The following is a 12,932-nucleotide window of genomic DNA, read 5'->3' as shown; positions in this document are numbered from 1 at the left end:
CGCAGGTGGGGTGCGATGACGGAGTCAACCTTGTTGAAGACGTGGTGAGGGCAGGGGTCGTTTGGGGATCCGGAGTGGATGGAGTTCATTGTGCGTAGGGTTTCTTCAGTGTTGATCGGGGTCCAGGCACGGAGGGTGGTGGTGGGGGGTGCAGGTGCTGTTGTGGGGTGCGTCGGCTGTGTGCTGAAGCTGTTGTGAATTTCCGCGATCTTGTTGTGGAAGTAGGAGGCGAGGGAGTTGCCGAGGTCTTGTGATGGGGTGATGTCGTTGTTTCCAGCGCTGGGGTTGGAGAGCTCTTTGACGATGTTGAAGAGTTCCTTGCTGTTGTGGGCGTTGTTGTCCAGTCGTTCCTTGAATGCGGTTTTCTTGGTGGTGTGGATCAGTTGGTGGTGTTTTCGAGTGGCGAGCTTGAGGGTGGTCATGTTGTCTGGTGATTTGTCTCTGCGCCAGGCTCTCTCGAGGGCTCGGCAGTTCTTCTTGGAGCTCTTGAGTTCGTCGGTGAACCATGGTGCTTTCTTACTGCCGGGTCTGCTGGGCGGGGTCCTCAGTGGGGCGAGGTCGTCTGCGCAGTTGCTGATCCACTTTGTGAGGTTGTTGGCGGCCTGGCTGGGGTTCGCTGAGCTGGCGCGGGGGTCCTGGCTCAGGGATGCGGCAAGCTGGTCGGCTGTAATCTTGTTCCAGCTTCTGCGTGCAGCCTGTTGATGGTGGTAGTGGATCATGTTCTTTCTGTAGCTGAAGTGGACGCAGCTGTGGTCCGTCCAGTGGAGTCTGGTGGCGTGGCTGAAGGCGATGTCCTTGCTGGAGGAGAAGATGGGGTCGAGTGTGTGTCCGGCGTAGTGGGTGGGGGTGGTCACCAGCTGTTTGAGACCGAGGGTGGCGAGGTTGTCCAGCAGGGTGGTGGTGTTGCGGTCGTTGTTGTTCTCCAGGTGGAAGTTGAGGTCCCCGAGGAGGATGTAGTTAGCGGAGGGGAGGGCGTGCGGGCTGATGAAGTCGGCGATGTCTTTGCTGAATTGTGTGCGTGGTCCCGGGGGTCTGTAGATGAGAGTGCCTCTGAGGGTGGTCTTGGGGTCGGTGTGGATCTGGAAATGAAGGTGTTCGGCGGCTGTGAGGGTGTCGTCGGAGTTGGTCGTGATGTGGATGGTGTTCCTGTGGATGATGGCGATGCCTCCTCCGGTCTGATTGCCGCGGTCCCTCCGTGTGATCTTGTAGCCGTCTGGGATGGTGATGGCGATGTCGGGTGCTGAGGAGGAGTTCATCCAGGTTTCCGTGAGGAAGGCAACGTCTGGTGATGTTGTGTCGAGGAGGTTCCAGAGCTCCACGACGTGTCTGTGGACGGAGCGGGTGTTGAGCAGGATGCACTTCAGGTGGTTGCTGCTGGAGCTCGGCTTGGCTGGTGCGGGTGCAGAGCAGGTCCGGATGCAGGAGAACTTGCAGGAGTGGCAGCTGAAGGGTCCGTGGGTGCGTCTCGGGGTGGCTCGGTAGCATCCAGGGATCCGGACGGTGTTGAGTGCGGTGAGTTTGGTGGCGTCGTAGGTCCTGCGGGTGGGCTGGTGTCTGCGGGGGCCAGGGGTCCTGGCGCTGGGCGCGGTCCAGGCGCGGACGGGCGCAGACGGGCTTACCTTTGGCGCGGCTTCGTGGCACAATCGGCGCGCTCTCTGTCTCACTCTCACACTCTCTCCTTCCTTTGTCTCTCCCTTCCCTCTCTGTCTTCTCTTTGACTCTCTTTCTTCTCACCCTGTCTTCCCTTCCTCTTTCCTTCTGCCTCCATTGCCTTCTTTCCCTGTTGCTATCTTATTCTCTGTGTCTCACTCTCTCACACTCTCTCCCTCCTCTGTCTCCCCTCTGAATGACTGTTTGCCGCCTCCCTTCCTCTTATACCATTTTATTCTTCACATTTTTCTTGATTTCCTCTGCAGAAGCGCGAGGCCTTCTGCCAGCTCCTGCAGCTGATGAAGATCAAACACTCCGCTCTGGACGAGCCGGACCTCGTCTCTGTGTACATTGGGACGTGGAACATGGGTAAAGTATCAGGGCGCCCTCACCCCCAACGCCACCCCTTGCTACCGCAGTCTTACCCTACTGCATACTGTACGACCTCAGTCTAAGCACGCTGCACTGCTTACAACTTTGCACTGTGCTAATCCATTACCTAACACTACACTGCACAACCTCACACAGCACAATCGCATACCAACCATTGCCATACATCCCAGGACCCCGTACCTCACTACTGCGCACTGCACAACCTCACACTTTGCAACATACACTGCTGTCATCAGATTACCTCCTACTTCTCTGTTTGACCTCACTCTATGCAGCATGTGATACCATACACTGTCCATAATGCACAGCATAATCTACTACTCTATCCTACCCTTCACTGGCTGATCCGGCACCATGCACTGTAAATTCCTCGGTGCCCTCAATGCATGGTATCACACTACGTTCTAGCTCACTATACTCCCTTTGCACTACCCTACACCGCATTACACTACAGCACGCCATGTACTGTGCAGTGCTATAATTGCCCTGCTTTACGCTGCATTATCTGCCATTATGCATCCTACACTAGCTCGCTTTACTCCTCGGCCCTAGGTGGATACTCTTTTATAAGACACTTCTCTCCTGGTACCACATCACCAGATGCACTCTGACCAACACCCTTCTCTCTCCCCAGGGGGCTCCCTTCCTCCTCGGTCAGTAGCTACATGGCTGACCTCAAGAGGGCTTGGGTGGGGCAAGGACGAGAGCACCGCAACTCTTCCACATGACATATACGTGATCGGAACCCAAGAGAACTCACTAGGGGACCGCGAGTGGGTGGACTTCCTCCGGTCTGCGCTGAAAACCATGATGGGGATCGACTACAAGGCGGTAAGTGTAGACTAAGGGCCCGATTACAAGTTTGTCGGATTGGATACTCTGTCACAAACGTGATGGGGATCAACTACAAGGCGGTGTGTGTAGACTGAGGGCCCGATTACGAGTTTGTCGGATTGGATACTCTGTTACAAACGTGATGGGGATCGACTACAAGGCGGTAAGTGTAGACTAAGGGCCTGATTGCGAGTTTGGCGGATGGGATACTCCATCACAAACGTGATCGGGATCGACTACAAGGCGGTAAGTGTTGACTGAGGGCCCGATTACGAGTTTGGTGGATGGGATACTCCATCACTAACGTGATGGGGATCGACTACAAGGCGGAAGGTGTAGACTGAGGGCCCGATTGCAAGTTTGGCGGATGGGGTACTCCGTCACAAAAGTGATGGGGATCGACTACAAGGTGGTAAGTGTAGACTAAGGGCCTGATTACGAGTTTGGCGGATGGGATACTGCATCACAAAAGTGATGGGGATCGACTACAAGGCGGTAAGTGTAGACTAAGGGCCTGATTGCGAGTTTGGCGGATGGGGTACACCTTCACAAAAGTGATGGGGATCGACTACAAGACGGTAAGTGTAGACTAAGGGCCTGATTGCGAGTTTGGCGGATACGGTACACCTTCACAAAAGTGATGGGGATCGACTACAAGGCGGTAAGTGTAGACTAAGGGCCTGATTGTGAGTTTGGCGGATGGGGTACTCCGTCACAAATGTGATGGGGATCGACTACAAGGCAGTAAGTGTAGACTAATGGCTCGATTACGAGTTTGGCCGATGGGGTACTCCGTCACAAACGTGATGGTGATCGACTACAAGGCGGTGTGTGTAGACTGAGGGCCCGATTACGAGTTTGGCAGATGGGATACTCCATCACAAACGTGATGGGGATCGACTACAAGGCGGTAGGTGTAGACTGAGGGCCCGATTGCAAGTTTGGCGGATGGGATACTCCATCACAAACGTGATGGGGATCGACTACAAGGTGGTAAGTGTAGACTAAGGGCCCGATTACGAGTTTGGCGGATGGGATACTCCATCACAAACGTGATGGGGATCGACTACAAGGCAGTAGGTGTAGACTGAGGGCCCGATTGCAAGTTTGGCGGATGGGGTACTCCGTCACAAACGTGATGGGGATCGACTACAAGGTGGTAAGTGTAGACTAAGGGCCTGATTACGAGTTTGGCGGAGGGGATACTGCGTCACAAACGTCATGGAGATCAACTACAAGGTGGTAAGTGTAGAATAAGGGCCTGATTACGAGTTTGGCGGATGGGATACTGCATCACAAAAGAGACGGATATCCTGTCCGCCGTATTATAAGTTCCATAGGAGATAATGGAATCGTAATATGGCGGATGGGATATCCAATATGTTTGTGATGGAGGTAACCCTGTCCCCCAAACTCGTAATCAGGCCCTACGTCTTACCTTCATTGATATTTATTGACTAAAAAGTGGTAAGATTTTAAGGTTTCAAAACTGACCACTAGCATGACCACAGCATCAAGGAAAGCATGTTGGGCGGCACCAACCATGTCAAAAGGTCTTGCGCAGCCCTGGCCGCCTTATTAAAGCGGACCCCTTCATAGGAGGAGACCCGGTTTCAAAGTTTACAAATATGAACTTTACAGAAAAAGAATACATGGCAGACCAGAATCTGGCGCCATCTAGTGGAATTACTCATGTCAGCTGCTCATCATGCCTAAAGACGCCAGGTCTTAAAATGTATAAGTATGCAGCAGCAGGAGTGCAGGACCCCTCGAAAAGCACAGGGACAAGCATGAGACCTGTGGATGACTGAGACCTCTGCCCCTATTTTGACGGGACCAAATCCGAGGAAGTGACCTCTGCTTTTGAGCCAGATGTCACTCTGCGGAAAAAGGGTCATTTAGAGTTTTAGGGGCAGGGTGCTCTGACACAAACCTGGCTGCGGACCCTGGCCACTCTAGAGTCAGGTCGACTGCCATGTTTCTGTCGGTGGCGCCCGTCCTGGCTCTGCGGGCAGAAACCTTACACCGATGGCACAAAGGGAGCTTGGGACATAGGTATAATTCCTCAGACCGTCCACCTTATTTAGGGCAGACACTCTGATGTACTTCTTTTTCTATTCCTCCTCTGCCAGTCCAAGGAGTCTGGTGGTCCTGAACAGAAAAAAATGAAAAGGACCCCCACACATGGGAGAAAACGTCCAGTGTGTCAACGTTTTTAGTATTTTGTTTTTTCATAAAACAAACTCCTGCTTTGGGGATTTGTTTTTGAAAAAAAAAGTTTGCTGAGCGGCTGCCTAGATTTTTTTAATGCTTTCAGAGGTGCTGCCAGGGTCCCCTGGTGGACGGCAGGCCATCAGTGGTGGTGGCATCTATAGGGAGTGGTGGGGCAGGGAAATGAGCGGTGGGTAAAAATAAAACAAACACTTATCAGTCAAAATGAACTTTATTCAGCTGATTATAGTCATCAAAGTACAAATAACAAAACAGGACTGATCAAGCTACAAACATATAATACATAGATGTAAAGTCAGTTAGGATCCCCCGTTTTGTGATCCATAAAACAGACATAAAAAGTAAAATAAATCATAGGACAATTAATGATCTTTGTAAAGTCCTACTTAACACGAAAAGTATTATCTGCCGCTCCCATAGGGAACAATAGGGTAAAATACACGCCATCGAGTAATATGACAGATCATGCAAAAATGAGCACACCTCAGGGATCCATACCAGGGAAAATGACGAAATAAATAAACAAGCATTTGCAGCAATAGGTCTCGCATTAGGAAAGTTTGAGCTATTGGTATTGTAACTGACAATTTTTTTATTTATGTGATGGTTTTGAAAATAGCGAAATTAATAGCTGTGTCATTTACAATGTCAATAGTTATACCTTTCGCAAATGTGACACCTATAGCATTTGTAATGCAATATGTGTTGTATTTACGTGAGTTAGATGTATTGATATTACAAATAACAATGGTTTTTATTTCTTTTAAATAATTAATACTTAAATAAAGTTATTGTAATTTATAATGGCAATAGCTTAACTTTTGTAAATAACTTTTGTGAAGATTATGTTCAGTGTATTTTATGGTGACGAAAATCCAAGAACAGAAGTGAAATATTAACTTTTTTTGTGACATTTGTAATAAAGCTTGAAACATTGAAAGAACATATTTGAACCAGTTGTTGTTGAATGGTTGCACAGATTGACGCTGTGGTGGCGCTGAGTGATGTTGTTGTGGTGACGAGTGGGGGCTAATGTGTGAGGGGGCAGTGTGTGAGGGTGCAGTGTGTGAGGGTGCAATGTGTGCGGGTGCGGGGTGTGATTGTGCTGTGTGCCCTAAAGTAGTGTGAGTGAGCAATGTGTGAGGGGGCAGAGTGTGAGTGGGCAGAGTGTGAGTGGGCAGAGTGTGAATGGGCAGAGTGTGAGTGGGAAGAGTGTGAGGGGGCAGTTTGGAGTGGGCAGTGTGTAAGGGGGCAGCCCTATAATACTGAGGTCTAAAGTAACTATTGTTTAGATGTACTACAGTTTATTTACAGTAGTAATTATTAGTTATTTATATTATCAAATACTTAACATTATGTTAGGACTTTCCAAAATAATATTTCAGCCCAATACTTTTCTATAGCGAGTTTTATTCGAGCCTCTTTACAACGTTGGCACGTTTAGCTATCAACAGTGCCCGACCCCTTCTCTTGTGCAGTGATCTCACCAGCATGCCAATTATTGAAAAGGAAGCCTCGTCACCACTGCAAACATCCGACAATTTCTATGCCAACTACCATCCAAGAGACATGTGACGCTTCACAGACTTGCAGTACAGGCTAGCATTCAGCTACTCCAGAAGAGGGAACCCCTGTATCCGATTAATATGACAGCAAGCAGGACCTCGGGACACTTAATGACAGCTGTGGAATCTTACATCCGATTACAAAATAGGAAGTAGTTGTGGTGCTTTAGACCCACTTCAGTTACATTTTTTCTTATTAAGGACCCAATGCATGTGTAACATCGTAAGCCAGGTCTGCCATGCATTGGCAAAGCTGGCACTGCTCCCAAATACCTGCAGGACCTTGCTAAGCCCTACCTCCCAAATCGCAGTCTTCGTTCATGCACAGCTGCGAACTTTGTGGTACCGAGGTTTAAACGGGCCAGAATAGGCGGGAGATCCTTTTCCTACCTGGGCCCAACGCTGTGGAACACACTGCCCATTCATATATACGCAAGGAGGAAAGCTATATGAATTTCAGAAAAAGCGTAAAAACTTGGTTGTTCCACAAATAAGTGCTTTGACTGTTCTCTTTCCAGTTGTATTTTTGTGTCTTGCTGGTCCGGCGCCGGGAAACCCTTTGTGGGTAGCTGTGCGCCTTACAAGTGTTATAAAATAAATAAATAAATAAAATTGCATCTCACCTCCTTAATAAGCGCGAGCCGGCAGTCCGGGGCTCACGCCCCCCACTTGCAGTCTTCGTCCGGCCAGTACTTCGCAGCGCTAGAGCCCGGCCCAGAGGCCTCCTCCGTCCTTGGGCCCCTAAACTCACATCCACGGAGCACAGCCTAGCAGCAGTTTCAGGACACGTTTCCAGGTACATTCCTGCCTCTTCCTCTATCAGTCACCCCCGCCCTAGACCGGGAGACCAGCCTATGTTCCCTCTTTTGTGTTGTTCAAGACAGTATAGCCTAGAAGGGAAATTTCTTTTTTTTGTAGCAAAAAATACATATACCCTACGTCTGCGACAGAATAACAACTTTTAATAACAGATGTAAGGATGTAAAGTAAATATATGTGTTTAATTTACGGATATTTACTCTGGAACAAATGTGCCTGGGGGAATAACCCAATAGTTCTAGCGCCTCATGCGATACGGTCACACACTGGCACTGGAGCACGTCTAAAAAGGTCTGCAGCAGTTTCATGATGCTCAGGTAAAACCAAAATTATTCACAAGCCTTTGCACAAGGGCCACTTGAAATGGAGAAGGCCTCTGCAGATGTGAGTCAGTGCAAATCTTTGTGAACATGGAACAAAACGGTGCCCGAGTCTCTCCCTGGTGGCAGTGCCAGTGGGCCGCTCTCAGAGTGTAATGGGCCCATGTTTTGCGTTTGCTCGGGTCGATGGTGTCTATTGTGGTCAGCTGGTATTGTATAATTTCTACTCAGTACCGTTCTTGTTGCATTATGATGGTATGGTAATATAGTTCAATGTCCAAAAAACGCACGTGTCACACCTGTGAAATTGGTCAGTTGTAATTTCCAGCGGAGTCTTCAGCAAATTACGAGCGGTCCAAATCGCAGATTATCGTGTACCACGAGCATCTGCGATTTGTACCATAATAAAACATATTTTACTCTATTAAATCTGCTGGGCTGTATAATTACATATCAAATGAACCCTAATGAAAAATATAGCACGAGAAACTAAAATCAAAACGATTAAATGAAAAGACAATGACATAAGTTGTCACTTAGGAGCACTGGAGTTAGCGAGGAAAGGGGCATAGCAGGCACATTACCTACCAGTGCTGACATCAGCTGATTCGTGCATCAGGTGCCGGTACTGGCATCTCCCTTCCCAATGCATGGGAATTCCTGTTTTTACTTCCGGGAAAGGGCATAGAAAGGGCAATTAGAGTGCGCGGTCTGGCATAGAAAAGAAAAACCCTGCACCGACAGCTGTCTTATAAACCAATCTGCACTGGCACAGGGGGTTGGGGGGGAGAGATGGGAGGTGGTAGCAGGAAGTTAGAGGTAGTAGGGTGGGCATGGATAAAAAAGGCTGCCGCATTAAAAGCACACACAAAACTCGAGGCACTTGTCTTTATGTTCAAACGGCTTGGTGTGTTTGTCATCACCGATTAGTTGTATATGACTTCGTCTTAAACACATTCTTTTGTGGAGAAAGCTGGGACGACTGTACTATGCTCACGTTCAACCGTGTTTCACAAGAATTTGCTGAAATGCGTTCAAAACGTACCAAACCATATTTAGATTTGTTCCAGTGGAAATCCTTTTGATTCTGTTATACACATTAGCGGGTGGGTAGCAATAGGGTGCTCGGGACAAGTGTTAAGTGCTCCAGTAGAAATGTCTGCTCCCTCTGTCTTCAAATATTCGTAACCCCACACTGCATGGAAGCTCTTACTAGTTTGTCCTTTGTGGGATGGGTGCTTGGCGGTATGTGTTCTTGTGTGACGTGTGCCTGTGGGATGTGTTCTCGTGTGATGTGCGCTTGTGTGAAGTGTGTTCGTGGCATGTGTGCTCGCGTGTCCTGCTCTATGATGGCCCTATGCAGACATGTGGTGTAACACGCGCCTCTCCCTCCTGCCGCCCCACACAAGCTCCTATGCCGTGCTCACAAGGACACCATGCCGCAGACCTACAAGCGGAAGCGCTCCTGGTCCCGCGCCATCTTCTCCAACCTGCAGCGGAAGTGCCAGGAGAAGCGCTTCGAGATCCAGAAGTACGTCACCAAGCCGGACCGGAAGTAGCTGGCCGCTATGCTGGGGCTCACCGACGCGCAGATGAGAGATTCTTGCTGCATGGGGCGACCTGCGTGCGCCACACTGGAGAGAACGAGCGCCTCGCAAAGGTGACGCGCTTTCTCTTTGGCCTTAGCACGCCACGCCCCCCGGCCGAAGCGGAGCTCTGCCGCCAGAGCCGGAGCTGCTCGCGCCGCTTCCCCGGGCTCCCGCACCCGGGCTCCCGCACCCCGGTGCCGCCTCCGCTGCTCCCCGGCCCCAGCATGGTGATGGCGGAGCACCCAGGGCACCCCCAGTGCGGCCCGGTGTGGGTGGCCTTCTACAACATCGAGAGCACGCTGGGGAAGGGCAACTTTGCCTTTGTGAAGCTAGCGAGACACCGCATCACCAAGAGCGAGGTGAGTGCCTGTGAGGACCTAGAGAGGGATTCCTATGCAAGCCGGGCCCCTCGATCACCGAGAGGAAGGGGAGTACACGTGGGGAGCGAAAGAAACAAAAACAAAAGCGGACACTTTGGGGGAAATTAATAAACATGTGTGAAAGTTGCAGGAGGTGTGTGTGCGTGCACGTGTGGGTGCACATGTGCGTGTCTGCGTGTGCGTGTGCTTGCCTTCGGCCGGCCTGCGTCAGCGCGTCCACAGACCCTGGTCGGCTCGTGCACAGCTCTATCTCCCTTCAGAACGAACTCGGCGACAATAGGTCTCGAGAGCGAGACCTAAAAACAGCCCACCATCACATAATTAGGCCTGGGAGTAGATAAATAAATAAGAAAAAATTACCCCAACTTACAATTGTTCATATTTACATTTAAAAATGAAATATTTATATTAAATAAAACTAGCACATACCGAAAAAAGCTTTTTACATATCATGATTCAGAACCATGTCCACAGGGCAGCCCATAAGTGACCTATTCCTATACCTGATTGCTCCTGATAGGAAACTTGCTACCCGAAAGCAGACTATAGGTGACGCTAGCTTTTGTAAGTACACCAGCGCCGGCCTAACGTGTTCAAAGTTACAACCTTTAAGCAAGGGAAGGATACATTTTCTGCACAGGGAGTTGTAATATGTACAAAAAAATATTGTATGAAGAGTGTCCTGGTCTGACAAGTTGTCACAGGGGCAGGGATTTAATGTTCCTTTTTTAAAATACCCTTTAGGGAAACACGTACCTCTGGCACGTCCTACCTCCTCCTCTTTGCACACTTTTCTCCTGCAGTGCAAGACCTTTAGAAGTGCCTTAACCAAGCCTGGCGCTGCTCTGGAGCTGTGAGAGCAGCGCCTGATTGGCAGGAGCGGCCTCACTCGCCGCTCCCAAGGGCACTGGAGCCCTGCACTTACTCGAACTCCGCTGTCATAAGACGGCTGGGTTAGGAGTTTCAAAATGTGCATGCCTGCCTAGCCGTAGCAAGACGGCCGGCAAAAAAGACATGCGACTTTGAAAAGTGCTGAGGCAGCCCCCCTTCTCCCTGCTGCTGTCACTCTGCAGCAGTCCCGGCCACTTCCTGATGCGAGCGTCAGGATGGGATCATATTGAAAAATAAAATGGTAATAAACCAACTGTATTAGCATTTTATTTTTCAATTCTTGGGCATGGAGGGGCATTTTAACCAGAAGGGCGATAAACCTCGGCTCAAACGCAGGAGCAGCCATTGCAGGCCACCTGCCATGCCTGTAAATAAACCCCAAAGAGACCTTACAAAGAAGTGAATTTTTTGCCCTGTAGCCAAGTTGAGTCTTACCGGAACCTATGTGCACAAGCCACCATATCAATGCCATGCGGTGTAACATGTCAGTAACTCCAGCAGCTGCTGTGAGGCAGGAGTCGGTTGTTGCCAGGCACCCCTTACCACAGACATAGGGCTATACAGCTGCTTGGTACAGTGTCGGGTATCCCTGGGTGGGAGGGTGGTGAAGGTTCTGACTCATTTCTAGGAGTTGCAAGGGCGGCAGAAACAGACGCTGGATGCATGAATCTCTAAGATTGAATTTAAAAATGACTATCAATAGGCAAGAAAATCAAAAACATAGTGTAGACTGAAGGCTTAAAAATGAGCATTGGGATTTCAAAGCATTAAATGCACAGATGGTACAATCACAGCAAGGACTGCCAGCCAGTTACCCCAGGATCTGTGTGAGATCCCTTGGATCACCAGATGTGCTTCCAGGGTCTGCTGCTGCTGCAGTGGCCATCGAGTCTTTAAGGAAAGTTAGCAGGAGTGCAAACACATCTATATGTATATTGGGGCAGCTCTACAAGAAAGTGCTTCAGCACGGCACCGCAAGCATTCCTGTGCTCTCCCCTACGCTGATGCACAAACAGCTGCCATGCACCAGCGCAGGCACCCGTGCACCATGGTGCAAGGATGCCTGCGCCATGGGAAATTGTTTTTGTGCAGGAAGGGGCACCTTCCGGTTCAGGAGGACCTGCCCTGGCAGTTCGGGCTGGACTGATCCCATGAGGAGCAGGGGGGTCAAGACTGATTTACATACGGCTGGATCCAAACTGAGATGACGCGATTGGCACGTGGCTCGTGCATTTGCCAGTGGCTGAGATTAATTCAAGCATTCCATCCATCACCTTGTTGTTTTTGTACTCTCCAGCTCATGCTCAGATCAGGTATGGTGGGAAAGGTGGTTCATGTGAGATATGCCCACCCTTGTGTGAGAGAAATCTGAAGATACTATCCGGGAATTGTGGTCACACTACAGGTCCCACAATGCAATAGGGCATTTCAGGGGTGCACAGCCTGCATTACTGGGGTTATCAAATGGCTAGCTCTGGAGTCATGGGCATTGTTAGGGGACGGGGTTGCAGTCGCATGGCACTTACCTTGGGATTGTTGGGTGGGTCGGGAGGAGTCCAGCCGGGTGACCCCCACGCAGGCTGCAGGATTGAGGGTGTCCTCCACCAGGTCTTCGAGTGGAGTGTTGGGTGCAACTGTGGGGTCTCCTCCTCCAGTGGCAAGTCGCTCCCCCAGCCTCTCAGCGATGCGTTCTTTGGCATGCCCTCTGAGGTCGTACCACATCTTTTTGAGATCATTGATGGAGCGCTGGGTCATTCCGACTGAGTTAACGTTTGCGGGAATGCGCCTCTTGTCGGCCTCAGGCACCCTCCGGGACTCCTTTCCAAACAGCCTGTCATGGTCCTTTGACACTCCCTCAATGAGGTACTCCAATTCCTGCTCAGAGAATTTTATTTTTCTCTTTCTGCCTGGTGCACTGCTCCCTGCTGCTTCCTGGGACCTTTTAAGTTGTTCTCTGTGTCCTGTTGTGGTGCTGCAGGTAGTCTGTTGTGGAGCCCTGGGATGTGCTTCTTCCACTCTCAGGCTCTGTGTTCTGAATGAGGGAGGGAACTGCCTACTTCCTGGTTGTGATGTCATCATTGTGCTCAAAATGCGACTTCCCGTTTTTGCGATCTCGCAATTAGCGAGATCGCATTTTGCGATTTCGGTAATTGCGAGTTCGCAATTTCTACATGGATAACGGGCGATTCTGCAAATTTTATGCGATTTGGTGAAAATCACAATCGGCAATTGCGGCCGATTGCGATTCGCTTTTTTAAC

At 50.0% G+C, this 12,932-nt stretch overlaps 1 protein-coding gene across 1 annotated transcript in view; it reads left to right on the top strand.

Annotated features, from left to right (window-relative positions):
* The window catches only part of LOC147666252 (phosphatidylinositol 3,4,5-trisphosphate 5-phosphatase 2-like), a 420,611-nt gene that overhangs the window by 167,113 nt on the left and 240,566 nt on the right, over positions 1-12,932 (top strand). The window contains exons 11-12 of the mRNA XM_086949195.1: positions 1,917-2,019; positions 2,678-2,874. Of these exons, the coding sequence (XP_086805321.1) occupies positions 1,917-2,019; positions 2,678-2,874 (300 nt within the window). The remainder of the gene's footprint in view (positions 1-1,916; positions 2,020-2,677; positions 2,875-12,932) is intronic.

This window comes from Lissotriton vulgaris, unplaced genomic scaffold (assembly GCF_964263255.1).
Source record: "Lissotriton vulgaris unplaced genomic scaffold, aLisVul1.2 SCAFFOLD_568, whole genome shotgun sequence".
NCBI classification, from domain to species: Eukaryota; Metazoa; Chordata; class Amphibia; order Caudata; family Salamandridae; genus Lissotriton; species Lissotriton vulgaris.
Note: the sequence above shows the minus strand (reverse complement) of the source record. Positions and strands in the feature narration are given on the sequence as shown.